This window comes from Pelophylax lessonae, assembly GCF_965119305.1.
Source record: "Pelophylax lessonae genome assembly, chromosome: 2".
Lineage (NCBI taxonomy): Eukaryota > Metazoa > Chordata > Amphibia > Anura > Ranidae > Pelophylax > Pelophylax lessonae.
Window position 1 is genome coordinate 683,197,813 of NC_138769.1, and position 22,719 is coordinate 683,220,531.

Consider the following 22,719-nt stretch of genomic DNA (forward strand, 5'->3'; position numbering starts at 1 on the left):
TATCTTAGGTATATGACATTTCGTAGAAAGACAAACATATTAAAAAAGACGAATGAAGAATAATAGTAGCGCAAAAAGTCACTAATGATGTAACTCACAAATTGCATAAAATACAACCATAAAATAAGGGGTGTTTTAAAACACTTCAATATAGGATAAAAAGTCCTTTAAAGTCCATAGACCGTCCAGGATAGAGTGATGTTGTTAATGGATCACCTTTTTCAACCACCACCAAGTGTCACACAGTAGAAGTGGCAACTCACCAGATATAGTGGCTCAGGTGTTCTCACACAAGAGCACAAAAAGCAGGAATCAAAGGTATTAATGATGGGTGTCAGAAACAGCCTTGATCAATCCTTGCTGTGTACACTAGATCCGATGTCCCTTCCACAAACTCCACTCAGTATAATGGCCACATGCAAGGTAAAATGACTACAATAGTGAAGTACTGTAAACTCAACTTTATTATAAAAAGAGAATTGCACTCACATATGTAGGAAAAGATAAGGCTTCCATGTAACAATCAACAGCGGTCAGGCAGGAATCCTCACACGAATAGCCTCCCGGGTTGACTCCACGCCAACCCCGATACTTCCGGGTGGGTCCTCTACCGTACCACGTGGTGTCGGATGCGTCGTCTGGTCACGCCCCGACGCGTTTCGTCATTTCCGACTTCAACTGGGGGCGTGTTCCTTTACACCGACCAACTTCAGGAGAAGAGAATCCTTCACAGTTCCGGCTATTGCTAAAACTTTCAGAATAAAAAATTTGATCACATGTGATACCACACATGTGGTCTATGGATTGATGTGCCCCTGCAACCTAATATATATAGGTCGCACCAAGAGGGCATTGAAGGTGAGAATAGGTGAACATATCACCAATATTTTGAAAGGTTTGCGAGAACACAATGTGTCCGCACACTTTCGTAAATTCCATCAGAGAGATCCTAGGAGTCTTCACTTTTGGGGCATAGAGCGTGTGACCCCGTCGTGGCGGGGCGCCAATTGGGTGAGAGAATTATCCAAACGTGAGACTAAGTGGATTTTTCTCACCCAGGCCCTCGCCCCGACGGGGTTAAATATAGAGTTGGACTTGAATTGCTATATTAGTAATTCGTGATACTTATAGTCTGCCTACTTGTGGGGTTATTCCTTATGTTTTAGGACCCCATGAGATTATCTGGTTGTGGATGAATAATACTAATAATTTACCATCTTTTTACATTTTCTTTTGTATTTTATGGTTGACATACTACAATGTATATGGGTGTGACTTTGTAGTAATTTTTATTTATGTCTATTTTATTTTTAGTATATTTCATGTAATTTAGCTATGTCCTTTATGATTTTAGAGTCATGTGCACATATGTTGACATTGAATTATATGTATGGCTGAGGGCGCCCTGCAGACTCTATATCAGCATAGGGGAGACCCTTAATTGTCTTAAATATGGCAATTGGCATCAGCTAGCTCCATTTTTATTTGAGCATCCGGGGGCCCATTGCTTATTAAGCCGGGCACTTCCGGCGCTGCTAAAAGTTCTCTGCAGTGTCATGGTCTTTGTTTATTTTCAGAGGACATACGTAATTTCAGATGTGTCTGATTACTTCCGCTTCCGGAAGCGCTGGTTCTCTTCCGGCCGGTTCACCGCTATGCTGATTGGTTGCGGTGCGCTCCAGCGGAGGTATATAGATGGAGGATGTCGACGTCTGGTCACGCCCCCAGTTGAAGTCGGAAATGACGAAACGCGTCGGGCGTGACCAGACGACGCATCCGACACCACGTGGTACGGTAGAGGACCCACCCGGAAGTATCGGGGTTGGCGTGGAGTCAACCCGGGAGGCTATTCGTGTGAGGATTCCTGCCTGACCGCTGTTGATTGTTATATGGAAGCCTTATCTTTTCCTACATATGTGAGTGCAATTCTCTTTTTATAATAAAGTTGAGTTTACAGTACTTCACTATTGTAGTCATTTTACCTTGCATGTGGCCATTATACTGAGTGGAGTTTGTGGAAGGGACATCGGATCTAGTGTACACAGCAAGGATTGATCAAGGCTGTTTCTGACACCCATCATTAATACCTTTGATTCCTGCTTTTTGTGCTCTTGTGTGAGAACACCTGAGCCACTATATCTGGTGAGTTGCCACTTCTACTGTGTGACACTTGGTGGTGGTTGAAAAAGGTGATCCATTAACAACATCACTCTATCCTGGACGGTCTATGGACTTTAAAGGACTTTTTATCCTATATTGAAGTGTTTTAAAACACCCCTTATTTTATGGTTGTATTTTATGCAATTTGTGAGTTACATCATTAGTGACTTTTTGCGCTACTATTATTCTTCATTCATGTTTTTCCAAGTTATACGATATTTGGTGAAGTAGCAGCAGTTTGTTTTTTAGCAGTTAACCAGCTGACTCCTCCAGCAAGCGCAGAGATATCCTGCTTGACATACGTGTGTCCAGATATATATTTATATATTAAAAAAGATGGCCTTCTTTTTCTTCACGGCTCCTGAACCACTACGGCATTCTTCTGCCTCTTCCTTGAGGTCCCATCTGTATCGGTCCCTGAGCGCCCGCTATCTTATTATCGCTTTTTTCCTTAGACATATTGAAAAGTAGACCCAATGACCGGGAACAAATCCCAAAACAAAGCTATGTTTTAAGCAGTGTTAATTTCGTCGACTAAAACCGACTAAAACGTTTTCGTCGACTAACATAATTCAGATGACTAAAATACGACTAAAACTAAAATGGCATTTTAGTCTTAAGACTAAAATACGACTAAAACTAAAAGGGCATTTTAGTCTTAAGACTAAAATACGACTAAAACTAAAATGGCATTTTAGTCAAAAGACTTAACTAAAACTAAATGAAAATTTAGATTTTGAATATTAGATTTTTCACTCCAGGACCAGCAGTAGTATATAATAAGTTTGGAAATTGTAGAGAAATGCTTAAATAATGCATTACAAATTACAATTGAACTACACCCATTCGATTATAGATGACTAAAATGAGCTTTAGTCGACTAAAATGTAAGACATTTAGTCGACTAAAATATATTGGAGTTTTAGTCGACTAAATACGACTAAAACTAAAACACTTGCAGAAGACTAATATGGGACTAAAACTAAAATGCCATTTTAGTCCTAAGACTAAGACTAAAACTAAATTGAAATTTGCTGCCAAAATTAACACTGGTTTTAAGAGCACAAGATGACTACAGGTGTCAGCATGCCAAGAGTAGGTGTAGGTAGACTACAGGTGTCAGCATGCCAAGGGTGAGATGTGGGTAGACTACAGGTGTCAGTATGCCAACGGTGAGATATAGGTGGACTACAGGTGTCAGTATGCCAAAGGTGAGATGTAGGTGGATTACAGGTGTCAGTATGCAAAGGGTGAGAGATAGGTGGACTACAGGTGTCAGCATGCCAGGGGTGAGATGTAGCTGGACTACAGGTGTCAGCATGCCAAGGATGAAATTTAGGTGAACTACAGGTGTCAGCATGCCAAGGATGAAATTAAGGTGAACTACAGGTGTCAGCATGCCAAGGATGAGAATTAGGTGGACAACAGGTGCCAAGATGACAACAATGAGATGTAGGTGGACTACAGGTGTCAATATGCCAAGGATGAGACCTAGGTGGACTACACGTGCCAAGAATGAGGTGTAGGTGGACTACAGGTGTGAGCATGCTTAAGGGTAAGACGTAGGTGGACTAAAGGTGTCAGCATGCCAAGGATTAGATGTTGGTTGACTACAGGTGCCAGCATGCCAAGAGTGAGATATGTAGTAGTTCCAGAATGCCCCCTGGTGTTACTGATCACAAGTTCAACAAAATATTAAGCAGACACTTGCCACGGTGTTTACGCTGCTTTCTGTTCATAGCGGACCAATTTGGCTTCACTTCTACGAAGATTTCTTCATATAGGATGAAGAAATAGGATTGGACGAAAAACGAATGTAAGCAGCGCTGATACATACATTATTCACTTATTTATGGATCCTATTGCCTTATATCAGCAGCAGCCTAGCGTTAGAAATCACACACTTGATTTAGTAAGAGCAGCGCTGATACTTGCTCCATAGATGACGTCCGTTGTCATCCGTTTTTCGTCTGATCTGTTTTTTTGACGGATGAAAAATAGGGCTTTCATCTGTCCAAATAAACGGATTTTCTCTATCGCTCATTGACAGACGTAGTCTTCTTGATTCTCAAGAGCTGGGTTATGTTGTCTCCGCAGGAGTAGGACTAGGCAGAAAGACAAAACGTTCTGGCTCCACCTTAGGGGCAGTCCCTGAGGGTATATCCTCCCTCTCTCTGCTACAGGGAATCAGTTTTTTTCTGCCTAGTCAGGAGTAAGGACCTAAGTTCCTTGCTGGGATCTTTTGGTCCTGGCAAGACTTTTTTCTTTAGAAAAAGACATTTTTTAGGTAGTTTTTCTCCAGTGTTTTTCTTGTGAGATCTTCAAGCAAAAATGCCGGACTGGGCGACACTTGTGGTCACCCCAGCCGGCCTACGAGCGCGCGCAGACCATTGCATTGCGCTTGGTCGGCCGCGACACATTCAAGTAAGTATGCGGGGCCGGGCGACGGGCTGGATGTTGAGATCCAGTGGTCACCCCGGTTTCTGCCTACGAGCGCGTGCAGACCAGAGCTCCGCGCTGGGTCGGCCGCGACGGAGTCCCAGTGGAGGGACTGACCTTGCGAGTTAAAAGTCTCGCTTGGACGCCAGGAACCAGAGAGTCGAGGCGTCCGGAGTGGTCCACAACCCCCCACCCCGGTGAAGAGGGTATTGTGAAGAGAGGGTGCCTGTCAGTTTGGTATGGTGAGTAAACGTTCCCTTTTTTCTTTCCTCGTTATGAGGCAGTATGAATTATGGGCCCCTCCATATATGGTCAGTATATATCTGATACTAAAAAGTCCCCCTTGTAAATACAGTATGTGTTTGTAGGAAGTGGACTTGGTTTGAGAGCTAACACTCTACCCAGCAGACTGTAACATTACAGCAGACATAGGAGGTATAATCCTACCTTATTTGTAGTGTATCTCCTGTAGATCCATATATCGCCACTTAGCAGAGATGCAGGTGGATGTGCTGGGAAAACGATTTCGGCGGTCCGCCGCCATTTTGCCGTAGACCAAGTGCATGTATGTCCTCAGGTCACGCCGGCCGCCATGTTTTTGGAGTCTTATGTCTCTTCTATGGGGGCGGCCATGTTTCGTGAGCCCAGCTACCTCGTGGAGAGCTGGGAACGCCGGAAGGCGTACACAGGGGGCGGAGCCACGTCCTTCTACCCGGGAAAAAGCAACAGCTCCTTCCAGTCTGTAAAAGACAGACGCTGACTGCAGTTGGTTGGAAACTTCACTGCATCGGTTGGTGAGCCTTGGGGGTCCCTCTCTCTCTCTGTGGGATCGAGAAGCAGGTACTCTGAGGGGCGCTATTGCGCTAGGGGGAGACACACAAAAAAAAAAAAAAAAAAGTTTTTTTGTTTTTGCTGGCAAAGGTGTCCTGAATTAACATGGACCCTGCCACTCATGTATCTCCTCCGGATCCCCTCGAGGGGTCTGCAGGATCCTCCAGCACCCCACTGACAATTGAATCATTGTCAGCTATTATGGAAACTTTTGTGTCCCGGGTGGAAGTGGCTTGTCAGGGACAGGGCGCAAGAAAGCGACCCCCGCCTAACCCCTTATTATCTGAAACCTCGGATTCAGACTCTGAGCCTATTTCTGCAGTTGCAGGTACTTCATCTGGGATTGGTGTCTCGGGTCCTGTCTCTTCAGACAGCGAGGAGGATGTTTCGGCATCAGCCATAGCCCGAGAGGAAGCGTTGGTAAACGCACTCATTGTATCTGTTCAAGAAACCTTAAGATTACAGGGTATTCCATCGGAAATAGCTGAAACTAAAATCCCTTTTGGGACTAAAAAACGCATCAAAGTGGCGAAGGTTTTTCCATTGCCCAAATGTTTTGGCAATCCAATCGAAGAAGAATGGCGTCTGCCAAAACGCACTTTTACTATTTCTAAACGCATTAACAGGCGTTATCCGTTTGAGGAAACCCTCATTAAGAAATGGACAGAACCACCTGTGGTGGATTCACCAATTGCTAGATTGAATAAAGCCACGGTTATTCCTCTAGAAGACGCTCCGTCTTTTAAAGATCCAGTGGATCGCAAGATAGAAGCTATGTCTCGCACCATGTTTACCTTGATTGGATCAGCTTTCAGACCAATAATTGCTATTGGTCTGGTTTCGCAGGCTGTAACTGAATGGACCAAGTGGTTACGCCGGGACTTAGAAGAGGTCCCTCAGGCGGTATCAGATTTGTTGGAACAAATGATACAGGGGTTACAGTTTGTGTGTGATGCGGCGTTAGACGCCACTCCATTATTGGCGCGAGCATCAGTCTCAGCAGTGGTTCTCAGGCGTACACTGTGGCTAAAAGGTTGGTTAGCCGACCAAGGTTCCAAAAAAGCATTGGCTAATATCCCCTTTTTAGGAGAGCGTCTATTTGGAGCCAACTTAGATGAGATCATTAAGGATCTCACGGGTGGAAAGAGCACCTTTTTACCGCAAAATTTTAAAGGTAAAGGGACTCGTCAAAGACGAGGGCCTTCCTTTTCTGCTCACAAGAGGTTTTTTCGTCCCGCGGGTGAAAAAATTAAGTCCTCCAAAGCTCCTGCAGGAGGCGTCAGGGGTCGTTGGTCGGGCAAGCAAAAGCCCGCCCCCTCCAGACCTGAAGATAAACCGTCCAAAGCCTGAAGGTGCGCCCCCACCCATAACTGGGGTGGGGGGACGTCTTCGCCGATTCCCGGATCCATGGCTTTCCAGAATCATGGACAGATGGTTTTGCGAAGTCATAAGGTCAGGGTACAAGATCGAGTTTCGATCTCTCCCACCGGCGCGATTCTTCCCTTCCAATATCCGACTATCCCCGGATCGTTTAGAAGATCTGCGGAGAGCAGTCACAGATTTACTACAACAAGGAGTGGTAGTCCACGTTCCTTGGACAGAACGGTTTCAAGGGTTTTACTCAAACCTATTTACAATACCCAGGAAAGAGGGCAAAGTGCGTCCAATTCTGGACTTAAGGGCACTCAATTCTTTTGTCAACATAAGAAGATTCAGAATGGAGTCCATTCGCACAGTAGCAGCCTTCCTGCATCCAGGGGATGTCCTAGCGTCCATAGACATCAAGGACGCATATCTTCACATTCCCATTTTCGCAGGACATCAGCGGTTTCTACGCTTTTCCGTAGAAGAGAACCACTATCAGTTTGTGGCGTTACCTTTCGGTCTCGCCACGGCTCCTCGGGTCTTCACGAAGGTGTTGGCCCCAATGTTGGCACTACTGCGCCAAAGAGGCATATCGATTCTTGGTTACCTAGACGATCTTCTGCTTCATGCAGAGTCTCCTCAGACCTTGCTACAAAACATAGAAATTACTATGATTTCTTTACAGGAATTCGGGTGGCTGGTGAACCAGCAAAAGTCATTTCTGGTTCCCACCCAGAGGCTCGAATATCTGGGTCTAATTCTAGACACAGTCAGGACAAGAGTTTTCCTTCCGGTAGGGAAACTCCGAAAGATTCAATCAACAGTCCAGTTGTTACTATCCAACAGCTGGTCTTCCCTTCGGACTTGCATGAGGGTTCTGGGGTTGATGGTGGCTTCCTTCGAAGCAGTCCCATTTGCCCAGTCCCATACCCGAATTCTTCAGCAAGAGATTCTTCTCAGATGGAATCGGAATCCGGAATCCCTGGACAATCAAATCCGATTGAGCAAACAGACCAGAGAATCTCTGGTCTGGTGGCTTCGGTCTCCGATGCTCAGCCAGGGAAAGTCATTTCTGCCAATATATTGGACGATAGTGACCACGGATGCCAGTCTATCCGGATGGGGAGGAATTCTCGGTCAGTTATCTGTCCAGGGACTTTGGTCCCCGGAAGAATCCAAGTTGCCGATAAATGTATTGGAACTGAGAGCGATCAGACTTTGTCTGATTCACTGGACCGAGCAGCTCCAGGGCAGCCCGGTTCGGATCCAGTCGGACAATGCCACGGCCGTGGCTTATGTCAATCACCAGGGGGGCACCAAGAGTGTCCGAGCGGCCAAAGAAGTGGCTTGCATTCTTCGCTGGGCGGAACGATTTGTTCCAGCGATCTCTGCGGTGTTCATTCCGGGGGTGGAGAATTGGCAGGCAGATTATCTCAGCCGTCAGACTCTGGATCAGGGGGAATGGTCCCTCCATCCAGACGTTTTCCACCAGTTGTGCCTACGGTGGGGCACCCCGGATGTGGATCTGTTGGCATCACGATTCAACAGGAAAGTTCAGAGATTCGTGGCTCGCTCCCACGATCCTCTAGCAGAGACCGCAGACGCACTGATCGCCCCGTGGGGGCAATACCAGCTAATGTATGCCTTCCCTCCTCTTGCGTTACTGCCAAGACTTCTTCGCAGGATAGAGGAGGAAGGAATTCCAGTAATTCTGGTAGCTCCGGACTGGCCTCGTCGAGCTTGGTACGCCGACGTGGTCAGACTGGTGGCGGACGTCCCGTGGAGACTTCCTCTCAGGGAGGACCTACTGTCTCAGGGACCGATCTTCCATCCTGCTTTACGATCGCTGGCTTTAACGGCCTGGCTATTGAGACCCAGGTGCTGAAGGACAAAGGTTTGTCAGCTTCAGTTATTCCTCCTCTAGTTGAAGCAAGGAAAGCGACTTCCAGAAAGATTTATCATCGCACATGGAAGTCCTACATTGCATGGTGTGAACCTTTGGGGTTCCGTCCTCGGTCTTATTCGATTAGTCGAATATTAGCTTTTCTGCAACAAGGGGTTGAGCAGAAACTGGCCTTGAGTACTATCAAGGGTCAGGTCTCAGCATTAGCTATCTTCTTTCAGAAGCCTTTGGCTACTCATTCCTTGGTGCGGAATTTCATCCAGGGGGTGCGACATCTGGCTCCGCCAGTGCACGCGCCGTTACCCCCCTGGGATCTTAATTTAGTGTTGTCGGTTCTTCAGAAACCTCCCTTTGAAGATATTAGGGAGATTCCTCTACCTACGTTGTCCCAGAAGGTGGCCTTCTTGGTGGCTATTACTTCTGCACGCAGGGTGTCAGAACTGGCCGCATTATCTTGTCGTTCACCATATCTGGTGGTTCATAGAGATAAGGTGGTTCTTCGTCCGAATCCATCCTTCCTACCAAAAGTGGTTTCAGAATTTCATCTGAATGAAGAAATTGTGTTACCTTCCCTGTGTCCTAAGCCCAGTCATCCTCGGGAGTTTGCTTTGCACTCCTTGGATGTGGTCCGGGCGATCAGGGTATACTTGAAAACGACAGACTTGTTTCGCAAGACGGATTCACTTTTTGTGATCCCGGATGGACCCAAAAAGGGGTTGCCTGCATCTGCCGCGACCATTTCCAGATGGATCAGACAGACGGTAGTACAGGCTTATTCTATTAAGGGTCGGGAGCCCCCGTTCCCTGTTAAGGCGCACTCCACTCGGGCACTTAGTGCGTCATGGGCCTTTCGCCATCAGGCGTCAGTGGTCCAGGTGTGCAAGGCGGCTACCTGGTCGTCGGTGCATACCTTTACTAAACATTATAAAGTTGATGTAATGGCATCATCTGATGCCTCGTTTGGCCGCAAGGTTTTGCAGGCCGCAATTTGAGGAGACCAGTGGTCTACCTCGAGGGTTTTTTCCGTTGGAAATTTTTCTTTTAGTCTCATTCTTTGTTTATAATGAGCCTTTAAAACTTCTAGTTTGGCACCGGTTGGGCCTTCTAGATTGGATTTGATTTTGTCAATCCCACCCCTCATTTGTGGCACTGCTTCTGGATGTCCCAGCTCTTGAGAATCAAGAAGACTACGTCTGTCAATGAGCGATAGAGAAAAATGGATTTTTGTAAGATCTTACCGTAAAATCCTTTTCTCTTAAGCTCATTGACAGACGTAGTACCCGCCCCTCTATCATTGAGTTGGGTTGGGTTAAATTCTCTGTTACTGCTTTAGAACAGAACTGATTCCCTGTAGCAGAGAGAGGGAGGATATACCCTCAGGGACTGCCCCTAAGGTGGAGCCAGAACGTTTTGTCTTTCTGCCTAGTCCTACTCCTGCGGAGACAACATAACCCAGCTCTTGAGAATCAAGAAGACTACGTCTGGTTAGAGTCGGGGGGGGAGTGGCTTGGAGAGGGCGTGATGTGAGGACGTCTGAGTGAAGCTCCCGACCGCCACGCTCCCGGACCAGCCCGACACGGCACTGTTAGCGCGGCATGCAAACAAGCAAACCGGCCAGGACCCGCCCGGTAACCCGCTCGACTAGCGACCGCTCGGCTGCGGAAAGGCGCCACCCGCAGAGGAGATCAGGAGACATTAAACAATACTTTTCCCATCAGCTGCCTGGAACGCCTGAAGCCAAGATGGCGGCGGCACGTGCGGGCACACAGACCAAACTGAACACACAAGGTATACATCACACAGAGAGAGGGGAAAAGCTGCCAGAGGAAACTATAAGCTCGGAGGCAATAGCAGTGAGGGGAGCTGGACCAGACCACACTAAACAACAGGAGCTGGAGAGTCCGGATATCAAAGACCTATTGAAAGCACTTCCAACAAAAGCGGAAATAGAGGCTTTGATTATGCGGATCGAGGAGACACACCGGACAGATATGCAAGAGCTCCGTAAAGACATGACACAGTTATCAAACAGAGTTGTTTCAAAGGAAACTGAGTTCACTGTAGTTAAAGAGCAAGTGGCCGGAATAAGGAAAACTACAGAAGCACTGTTTGAAGCTACTATCAATATGCAACTATACATGGAAGACCGGAGCCGCAGGGGTAATCTGAAGTTGAGAGGTGTCCCTGAGGAGGAAGGGGAAAACCTACAGGAGAAGGTGAGAGATATTTTTCTAAGATTACTAGCTCCTACCTCTCACCCTATGGCCCCCATGGAAATAGACAGGGTCCACAGAGTTGCGGGGTTTAGAACCACTGACCCCAACAGACCCCGAGACATAGTGTGTAAAACACACTATTATAGACAGAAAGAGGAGATTCTCCGTAAAGCCTGGGTTACAGGTTCTGTTGAAATTGCAGGGGCCAAAATAAAGATACTTCCGGACCTGTCTAAATCCACTTTATACCGTAGAGCTTTATTACGGCCAGTGCTGGAAAGAGCAACACAGCTAGGATTCAAGTACAGATGGGGATACCCATTAGCAGTGACTTTTTTTAAGGAACGCAACTCGTTTGTTCTTCGTACCCCAGAAGACCTGCATAATTTATTTGATTTTCTTGGTACTGAACCTGTACAAGTACAAGACTGGCTTGCAATTCCCCCAAGAACAAGGGGGTACCCAAGTGGGGGACCCCGTGAAAGGAGGCTGGATGGAAATAGGACAGTACATGCTTGAGAAACCTGGATAAACTGAGGATTAAGATGGAGAGGAGAGGGGGATGGGGTGGGGGGCAAGGGGGAATTTGACCCCCCCCCTTTTTTTTTTTTCTGTCTTTGGAAGGGGGAGAGGGAAGCCATATTCATATAATTTATATTATGTTCTCCTGGCATCTCCCTCTCTCCGCAATTTTATCCCCCATTCTTTTTCTCTCTCTTGTCTAGGGGTGAATAATATGTTGTACCATGTTGCTTAACTGTTGAAGATATATACACCTCACCCCTTTCTCTTTTCTCTGGTGAGGGACAGAGGGTAGAGTTCCTAACCCTTTTGGACAGAATATGAACTTTTGCACGGACTCAATTGATCATATAAGCTGAAGGAGAGTTTTCTCTTTTTATTTCTTTTTTTTTTTTTTTTTTTACTCCTTCTTTCCCTTTTTTTTTTTTTTTTTGGTTTTGCTATTTGGTGTTTTCCATAAATATCACTAGAAACACGTACACGATTGTAGAGGTGGGGAGATTTGGTTCTCTTTTGAGTAAAGAGGGTGTGAGTTTTTGGTGGGGGTTTTTTTTTTTTTGGGTTCCCCCCCCCTTATCTTTTTTTTTTTTGGTGTGGGTACGGTTTTTTACACAAAATGAATAGATAATTGAATACACTAAGTAAATAGAGGAATTAGAAGGAACAAGAGATAAGAAAGGAGGAAGCGGTTTCCACAAAACAAACACAATATAAATATTCAATCTATATTTTATTTTATTGCACAGCACCTCCTGGTTTTTTTTTTTTTTTTTTAGCACTTAATAGTTTAATAGGACCGAACTAAGGGGGTCCCTAAGAGGGTGATAAGAGATTGGGGGGTTCACTCACCTGTTTTTTTTTTTTTTTGGCGAGATTAAAGATGTAAGATCTCTCTAGGGAAGTATGGAAGATGGAGGAAGATTTAACTAGCAGCTCAATGACTGGAGTACTAAGAGAGGGGAGGGAACCAGTGAATGATGAAGGAGGTATGAAACTGGTCCCTGGAGGGGGGCTGGGGGGGTGGGGGGGGATGGGAGGGGGAGGGTTTTCCCCTCTGCCTGCCCTTCCCCCCCCCCCACCCCCCCTTCTTCTTTTCTGGTTTCGAGGGGGAGGGAGGGGGATTTTTTAATTTTTTTTTTTTTTTCTCCATCCTCCCAGCCTCAGCTTAAAGAGCGAGATAGAGATGTATTGAGAGGAGGGTGGGTTCGTAGGAGAAAGTGAATGTATATAAATAAATGCCATTAGACTATGGAAATGATCTGTGTCGGGACCCGGGAGCGGGAGGGGAGAGTTCCTCTTATTGTTTTTTCTGTTTTTTTTTTTTCTTTCATTCTCTAGCCTAATCCAACCATAACCCCATTTAGGAAACTGCTCAAAGAACCAATAATAATTGGAGGAGCAACTCAGCGCAAAGCTACTTAGTGACCTCTTATAACTGAGAGATCAAGCGGGTATTTTCCCCTTTCCTCCCTCATCCTTTGGGGGGTTTTAAGTTTTGATATAAATTTCTTTTTTTTTTTTTTTTTTCTTCTTTACTTTCTTCCGTTAATACAATGGAAAACATACAAATTTTATCTATTAATGCAAAGGGCCTTAATGTGCCTGAAAAAAGGAAAATCTTATTAGATGACTTGAAAAGATCAAAGGTGGATATAGCAATGGTACAGGAGACACACTTCAGAGAGGATAAATGCCCAAGGCTAGGCAATAATTTTTTCCCTATAGTCTACCACGCAACTAACTTGGAGGCAAAGTCAAGGGGTGTATCCATCCTGATATCAAGGAGTCTGCCCTGGAAATGTAAGCAAATCTTGAATGACCCAAATGGTCGTTATTTATTTATAAAAGGGACTATACGGGAGACCGTAGTTACATTAGTCAACATGTATGTCCCAAACACAAAACAGGATGGATTCCTGGGTAGAGGGATGGATATACTCAATGAGTTTAGGGAAGGACAAGTAATAATAGGGGGAGATTTGAATATTCCTCTGATTCCAACAGAGGATACATCACGGGGAGTATCCTCAATCCCTGTTAGGGTACAAAAAAAGTTTGCCAAAATATTACAGGAAGGGCAATTAATAGACGCATGGCGTCTTAGACATCCAGGAGAAAGAGACTACTCATTTTATTCCTCCCTACATCAACAATACTCCCGTATAGATTATTTTCTAATTCCACACAGTCAACTACACGCTATAAAAGATATAAAGATAGGTTCAGTGACTTGGTCCGACCATGCCCCAATTATATTAACTTATGAGTTACCAAATAAAAGAGAAAGGAGAGAAACAACTTGGAGATTGAACGAAAGTCTTTTACAGGACCGTGAGACTATGGCAGAGGTAGAATCAGAAATAGAATTCTTTTTTCTGACTAATACCACGGAAGACTCAGATCCAGGTATAATATGGGAAACTCACAAAGCAGTCATCCGTGGGATATTAATTAAACATGGGTCTAGGATCAAAAAACAACGAAATAAACAATTAAACCACTTACTCCAATCCTTACATAAAGCAGAAGCAAAACACAAGCACGCACCGACAACAGAGGGAAAGGCAGAACTTTTAAAAATAAGAAGGGATATTAATGAACTTCTATCTTTCAGAGCCAAAGCTGCAATTCAGAAAACTAAAAAAAATATCTATGAATCAGGGAACAAATGTGGAAGGCTTTTGGCAAGATCGCTTAGAGACCAAAACCTGACATCTTATATACCACATATAGTAAACGATGCAGGACAGAGATTCACCTATCCTAAACAGATAACCCAAGAATTCAAAAAGTATTATGAAACCCTATATAACTTGAAAACCCCGATAGTTCCACATACGCAGTTGGAGGAATATGTACAAACTTCACAAATGTCCCAATTGTCAGAAGAGGAGAGTAAGATTCTTGAATCTCCAATTACAGTAGCGGAGATAATGGAAACTATTAAAAATATCAAAGTAGGGAAGGCACCTGGTCCTGACGGATTTACTATACACTATTATAAAAAGTTAATCCCATACCTGAAAGAATTCATGAGAGATATGTTTAACTCATGGGGTGCAGGGAATAGTATCCCCAAAGAAACCATACATGCTCATATAACGGTAATCCCCAAAGAAGGGAAAGACCCTTCCTCCTGTAAAAGCTACAGACCAATTTCATTGTTGAATACTGATTTCAAAATTTTTACAAAGATTATAGCAGTAAGAGTACAGAAATACCTGACAAAATTGATCCATTTAGATCAGGTTGGATTTGTCCCAACCCGAGAGGCAAGGGACAACACGACCAAGTTACTGAACCTAATACACATAATACATCAGAATAAGATACCAACGGTCCTGTTAAATACTGACGCAGAGAAAGCGTTCGACAGGGTTAGGTGGGAGTATATGTTTGTTGTCCTACGCTACATAGGAATAGGAGAGAAAATGTTAAAATGGATAAAACAGAGTTACTCAATTCCATCGGCTAGAGTAAAGGTAAATGGAGTTCTCTCCTCAGAATTCTTCATCACAAATGGTACAAGACAGGGGTGCCCCCTGTCTCCACTCCTGTTCGTATTGTCACTGGAGCCCTTTCTCTGCATGAATCCTGATATCTCGGGTATCAAAGCGGGGAAGGACCAATATAAAATATCAGCGTACGCGGATGATGTCTTATTCTCGATTACAAATCCAACTATATCACTTCCCAATTTGTTATATGAATTGGAGAGATACGGTATTCAATCGAATATGAAGATAAACTTTATTAAGTCCGAAACAATGGGAATAGAACTGTCAGAGGCACTTCAACAACAATTATATGTAAATTTTAAGTTGAATTGGACTAAGAAGGCCCTAAAATATCTTGGGACACGGATTACACCAAAAATAACGCAACTATTTAGCTTAAATTTCAACCCTTTACTAAAATCAATAAACTTATTATTGCAAAAATGGAAAGGGGGAATGTATTCATGGATCGGCAGGTGCAATATAGTCAAAATGAGTGTACTACCAAAATTTCTATACATGTTCCAGGCACTTCCCATTCATATCCCATCTCGATTCCTGTCACAGATCGAAACCATGATAATGAATTTCATCTGGAAATCAAAACGTCCGAGAATAGGGAAAAAATATCTATTTAAATCAAAATCAGAGGGGGGTCTGGCAGTTCCAAACATGAGGAAATACTACCAAGCTATTCAACTGGGAAGAGTGATTGACTGGTGCCGTCATGGGAAATATAAGACATGGCCAAACTTAGAGCAGGCACAATGTGAGATCTTACTGAAAAGAGCTCCATGGTGCTATAAAACTATACCAGCATCCATGAAGAACCATCCTATTATAGGAAACACAATTAAAATATGCGCGAAAACATTCAAACAGGAAAAACTTATACGGGAGAATTCCATCCTGTATCCAGTCTTGGGTAATCCCCACTTCGAGACGGGATATCGGGATAAGAAATTTAAGATATTAGCAGAGAGAGGAATATTCCAGATATCAGATTTTATCTCAGAGACAGGATGGGTAACCATGGAGGAACTAACAAGTGTCTCAGGCCATTTTGGCCTAGATCTATGGAGAGCATTTCAATTACGCCATTTTCTAGGGACGTTGCAGATGCCATCTCAGGGAGACAAAACTGTACTACCTTTTGAAAAAATATGTATCCAGAATGGGATTTTGGAACATACTATATCAAAATTGTATTCCCTGATAATGACATCGGCAGAACGGCGAAAACTTCAGTTCCTGAGGGAATGGGAAAGGGAAATGGGTACCATATTTTCAATAGAACAAGAAAATCAAATAATTAAGTCAGTATTTTCAACTTCAACGTGTGTGAGAATTCAAGAACTGAATTATAAGATCTTTACCAGATGGTATTATACCCCAGTTAAGTTGAATAAAATTTCTGTAGCAAACACCGACCGTTGCTGGAGATGTGGAGCGGGGAGAGGGACAATGCTTCATGTATTCTGGACATGTCCTGAACTAGAGGTGTTTTGGGAACAGATCTGGAGGACAATACAGAAGATTATGAAATGCAACTTTCTTAAAGAACCATCTCTCTTTCTGCTCCACGCCCCCAGTAAACCGGTGCAAAATTATAGAAAATCTATTATGCCCCATCTAGTAAACGCAGCAAAGATATGCATACCCCTTAGATGGAGAGAGACTGAGCCACCTAATATAAACATGTGGATGAGGAAAGTGGAGGAGATAAGCAGCCTGGAGAAATTGGTTCTATCAGCCCGCCAACAAACGGATAAATATGAGAAGAAATGGAAACAGTGGATAGATTATACTAACTCAGAGGAAGGCCAATCTGTAATCATAGAGCAAGAACCAGCCCATTAGCATACAGAAAATAGATAAATTAGAATAACAGAGTATTAACTATCCTTTCTTTTTTTTTTTTTTTTTTTTTTTTCTTTTTTCTTTCTTTTTGTTGTTTTGTCTGTTGTCAGGACCTCGGAGGAGAGGGGGGAGGGGGAAAGAGGGAAAAGATAAGGAAAAATGGGAGATTTGGGTTCAGTTATAGAATATTATGAAAGATATTTGTCCCGAATGTGGGACATAGATGTTTTGTATATTATAATTTTGGAAGTCAAAATGTATTAAATGTTTATGTAACTGAATTTAAAGAAATAAAGCTATAATTTGAAAAAAAAAAAAAGAAGACTACGTCTGTCAATGAGCTTAAGAGAAAAGGATTTTACGGTAAGATCTTACAAAAATCCATTTTTGACGAAAGCGGATGAAAACGGATCTAAATGGTTGATCATCCGTTGTCATCCATTTTTCTATAATAATGCATGGATGTCTGTTTTTCATCCGTCAACAGATGGATGAAAAATGGACGAACGGTCCAAATATGTGAAAGGGGTCTTAGTCTGTTGGGTTCAATATTGGGTTGGCCCTCCCTGGGCAGCTATAACAGCTTCAACTCTTCTGGAAAAGCTGTCCACAAGGTTTAGGAGTGTTTCTATGGGAATGTTTGTCCATTCTTCCAGAAGTGCATTTGTGAGGTCAGACACTGATGTTGGAGAGAAGGCCTGGCTCGCAATCTCTGCTTCAATTCATCCCAAAGGTGTTTTAGGTTTATGTCAGGAACCTATGCAGGCCAGTCAAGTCCCTCCACCCCAAACTCGCTCATCCATGTCTTTATGGACCTTGCTTTGTGCACTGGTGCGCATTCATGTTGGAACAGAAAGGGCCATCTCTAAACTGTTCCACAAAGTTGGGAGCATGAAATTGTCCAAAATCTCTTGGTATGCTGACGCCTTAAGAGTTCCCTTTACTGGAACTAAGGGATCAAGGCCAACCCCTGAAAAACAACCCCACACCATAATCCCCCCTCCACCAAATGATTTGGACCAGTGCAGAAAGCAAGATCCATAAAGACATGGATGAGCGAGTTTGGGGTGGAGGAACTTGACTAGCCTGCCTCCTGACCTCAACCCGATAGAACACCTTTGGGATGAATTAAAGTGAAGACTGCAAGCCAGGCCTCCTTGTCTATATCAGTTCCTTGACTTCACAGTGCCTTCTGGAACATTGTTCAAACATTCCCATAGACACACTCCTAAACCTTGTGGACAGCCATCCCAGAAGAGGTGAAGCTGTTCTAGCTGTAAAGGGTGGGCCAACTCAATATTGAACCCTACTGACTAAGACTGGGATGCCATTTAAAGTTCATGTGCCTGTGTCCTAATACTTTTGTCAATAAAGTGTACAGTATGTGGGTTTAGCACAGAATGAATAACTATATGTTCCTATTAAAGAATAATTAAACAACTTTGCTTTTAAAGGTAAAAGAGAGATTTGGGGACTTTTTGACTTGAGATCGCTTTATAAAGAGGACATGTCATCCTTATTTCTATTACAAGGGATATTTGCATTACTCGTAATAGGTAAAAAAGTGTTAAAAAAAATATATATTAAAGGGACAGTATGAAAAAAAAGAAAAAGGGGGAAAGAAAAAATTTAGAGCACCCCTATCCCTCCATGCTCACGCGCAGAAGCGAATATACAGTATCTCACAAAAGTGAGCACACTCCTCACATTTTTGTAAATATTTTATTATATCTTTTCGTGTGACAACACTGAAGAAATGACACTTTGCTACAATGTAAAGTAGTGAGTGTACAGCTTGTATAACAGTGTACATTTACTGTCCCCTCAAAATAACGCAACACATAGCCATTAATGTCTAAACCGCTGGCAACAAAAGTGAGTACAACCCTAGGGTAAAATGTCCAAATTGGGCCCAATTAGCCATTTTCCCTCCCCAGTGTCAGGTGACTTGTTATTTTTTTTTACAAGGTCCCAGGTGTGAATGGGGAGAAGGTGTGTTAAATTTGGTGTTATCGCTCTCACTCTCTCATACTGGTCACTGAAAGTTCAACATGGCACCTCATGGAAAATAACTCTCTGAGGATCTAAAAAAAGGAATTGTTGCTTTACATAAAGATGTTTTAGGCTATAAGAAGATTGCCAAGACCCTAAAACTGAGCTGAAGCACGGTGGCCAAGACCATACAGACGGTTTAACAGGATAGGTTCCACTCAGAACAGGCCTCGCCATGGTCGACCAAAGACTCTGAGTGCACATGCTCAGCATCATATTCAGAGGTTGCCTTTTGGGAAATAGATGTATGAGTGTTGCCAGCATTGCTGCGGAGGTTGAAGGGGCCTGGGGTCAGCCTGTCAGTGCTCAGACCATACGCCGCACACTGCATCAAATTGGTCTGCATGGCTGTCGTTCCAGAAGGAAGACTCTTCTAAAGATGATGCACAAAAAAACCCGCAAACAGTTTGCTAAAGACAAGCAGACTAAGGACATGGATTACTTGAACCATGTCCTGTGGTCTGATGAGACCAAGATAAACTTTTTTGGTTCAGATGGTGTCAAGCGCGGTTGCGGCAATCAGGTGAAAAGTACAAAGACAAGTGTGTCTTGCCTACAGTCAAGCACGGTGGTGGAAGTGTCATGGTCTGGGGCTGCATAAGTGCTTCCGGCACTTGGGAGCTCCGACTCATTGAGGGACCATGAATGCCAACATGTACTGTGACATACTGAAGCAGAGCATGATCCCCTCCCTCCCTTCAGGGACTGGGCCGCAGGGCAGTATTCCAACATAACGACCTCCAAGACGACCATTGCCCTGCTAAAGAAGCTGAGGGTAAAGGTTATGGACTGGCCAAGCATGTCTCCAGACCTAAACCCTATTGAGCATCTGTGGGGCATCCTCAAATGGAAGGTGGAGGAGTGCAAGGTCTCTAACATCCCCCAGCTTCGTGATGTTGTGATGGAGTGAAAGAGGACACCAGTAGCAACCTGTGAAGCTCTGGTAAACAAGAGGGTTAAGGCAGAAAACAAAATGAGGTTGAAGGATTGTAAGAGGTGCATGAAAGTCAGCCAGCCCTCAGTCTGATGTACTCACCCTCCAGTCTGTCACCAACCAAATAAAACCTGTCTCTTGGTACAAAGAACAGGGGTTTAGTTGACACACATTTGCAAACGCATGTGAAAGCTGCAGAGCCACTTCACGGCACCCTGTTAAATCTGCAGTCCTACACTCTTAATTTAGTGTCCTCACACTGGAGGCACATGGCCGCTAATGGGTAGATGGGGGAACAGGTGAGAGGGAGACAGCCCAACCTCCCATAAACCCATCCCCATGCACAACTGGCTGTTGTCTCAAAGACTCAAATAATTAGGTTATAACCATGGTGCAAACTGGAAAAGACCAGCTGAAAAGCATTACACCTCCATCCCCTTGGTGGATGCAGTATATAGATAGGAAGGGATTTTATGTATGTGGCATGGCCTGTAAAGCACACTGCCTTTGAAATCCCTAATTTCCTCTCATTTAAAGTCCCACCTAGTCCAATATGTTTAAGCAACCAGGGATGGAGACGCCTTGCTTACAGCTTGGTGCCTCATTTAAAGTCCCACCGTGCGATTTTCGTGCGTTTTTGGTCAATGCCGTTTTGATTTGACCTTCGTGTTTTCCGTATACAGGGATGGAGACCAATAGCATGACCTGCTTGTCTCACATAAAGTCCCAAAGAGGAAATTAGGGATTTCAAAGGCAGTGTGCTTTACGGGCCATGCCCCATACATAAAATCCCTTCCTATCTATATACTGTATCCACCAAGGAGGTGTAATGCTTTTCAGCTGGTCTTTTCCAGTTTGCACCGTGGTTATAACCTAATTATTTGAGTCTTTGAGACAACAGCCAGTCGTGGATGAGGATGGGTTGGGGGAGGTTGGGCTGTCTCCCTCTCACCTGTTCCCCCATCCACCAGGGTGCCGTGAAGTGGCTCTGCAGCTTTCACATGCGTTTGCAAATGTGTGTCAACTAAACCCCTGTTCTTTGTACCAAGAGACAGGTTTTATTTGGTTGGTGACAGACTGGAGGGTGAGTACATCAGACTGGGGGCTGGCTGACTTTCATGCACCTCTTACAACCCTTAACCTCATTTTGTTTTTTGTTATAGGGATGTAGACGCCGGGCAACACCAGCTTGGGTCTCATTTAAAGTCCCACCTAGTCCAATATGTTTAAACAAGAGGGTTAAGGCAGTGCTGGAAATAATGGTGGCCAAACAAAATGTTGACACTTTGGGCCCAGTTTGGACATTTCCACTTAGGGGTGTACTAACTTTTGTTGCCAGCGGTTTAGACATTATTGGCTGTGTGTTGAGTTATTTTGAGGGGACAGCAAATTTACACTGTTATACAAACTCACTACTTTACACTACTTTACATCGTAGCAAAGTGTCATTTCTTCAGTGTTGTCACATGAAAAGATATACTGTAATAAAATATTTACAAAAATGTGAGGGGTGTACTCACTTTTGTGAGATACTGTATATGTTAAAAAAAAAAAGGGGGGGGGGGACTCGTTTGGCTACTTGGTTCTTTTTCTGCTGTCATATTTCTATGTTTCTATGTAAGTCTTGTGCGCATATGTAAATGGTGTTCAAGCGAGAGCAAAAATTCTAGCGCTAGACCTCCTTTAATGCTAAACAGGCAACCTGTTAAACTTTTAAAGCGTTTCCTATGGAGACTGTAATTTGTTGCCATTCCATGAGCGTGCGCAATGTAAAAAGATATATATATAATGTATAATGTGTTAAAAGTAATTTGCGAGCAAAAAATACTGATTTAAACATGTAAACAAAAAGTGCCAGAAAAAGCCTGGTCTTCTGTGTGATATACTGTTCATTAAATTTTTTGCCTGGACGCCTGCTTTAGGGCCAATTCATATGAGTGCATTGATCTGTGTTTTTGGGCAGCTGTTGATGCATCGTGTTGATTTGAGGCAGCACCTGTCAAACTCTGTCACTGGAGTGAGTGGGATCGCACCATAACTAATCTAACACTTGGTTCACAGTTGGGACGCATTCATTTGTCACATTGAAAATTGGAGTTCAGCCAAAAAACAAAAACAAATAAAAAAGCAGGCATCCCATTCCCTGAATGATTGGCAATGGCTTCTTAGTAGCTCTCTAAGAAAAATGATCTGCTGCAGATCGCTTTTCAGAGAATATACAAGTCTTAGACAGTGGGAGTATCTATTAGCTTGACTGAGTCAAGAAGTGACCATATACATTTTTATATCTTTCCACAGGTCGACTTCTTGCTGCTTGGTGGAGATCTTTTTCACGACAACAAACCTTCCAGAAAAACTCTACATACCTGTATGGAGCTTATGAGAAAATACTGTATGGGAGATCGCCCTGTCCAATTTGAGGTTCTCAGCGACCAATCGGTTAATTTTAGCTACAGCAAGTAAGTGTTATGCATGTGATGAGCAATGTGATGCCATGCCTGTTCTGTGTAGTAACACTCGTGCCTCCCTTTCTATAGCTCATGGTTTTATTGGCACCTAAATGTATAATTGCAGGTTTTTTTTTTACGTAGTGCCAACTGCTGGTAAAAAAGGGAATTGCAGGTCACCCAGAAACAGTGGTTCCCTGTTGCAGAGACCACACTGCATATGTTTCTACACTATTGTTTTTGTTTTTTCCTTGACATCTCCTTTAAAATTTAGTGATAAACTCTTGTTTAATAGAAAAAAAAATCTTAAAGTGAGTGAATTTTGTTTTGTAATTAAAATAAGAAACATGTTATACTTACTCGCTCTCTGCAATAGTATTGCACAGAGCGGCCCAAAAACCTCCTATTCAGGGTTCTCTCACCTGTGCTCCCCCTCTTCTCCAAGTGCTATGGGAGCACTCATGTGGGCTCGATCCAGAGCCGGGCTGCTTGC

At 43.8% G+C, this 22,719-nt stretch overlaps 1 protein-coding gene across 1 annotated transcript in view; it reads left to right on the top strand.

Moving 5' to 3' along the window:
• The window catches only part of MRE11 (MRE11 homolog, double strand break repair nuclease), a gene marked incomplete at its 3' end in the record, with an annotated part of 586,107 nt that overhangs the window by 86,455 nt on the left and 476,933 nt on the right, over positions 1-22,719 (top strand). Inside the window, exon 4 of the mRNA XM_082248202.1 lies at positions 22,078-22,238. Coding sequence (XP_082104328.1) covers positions 22,078-22,238 — 161 coding nt within the window. The remainder of the gene's footprint in view (positions 1-22,077; positions 22,239-22,719) is intronic.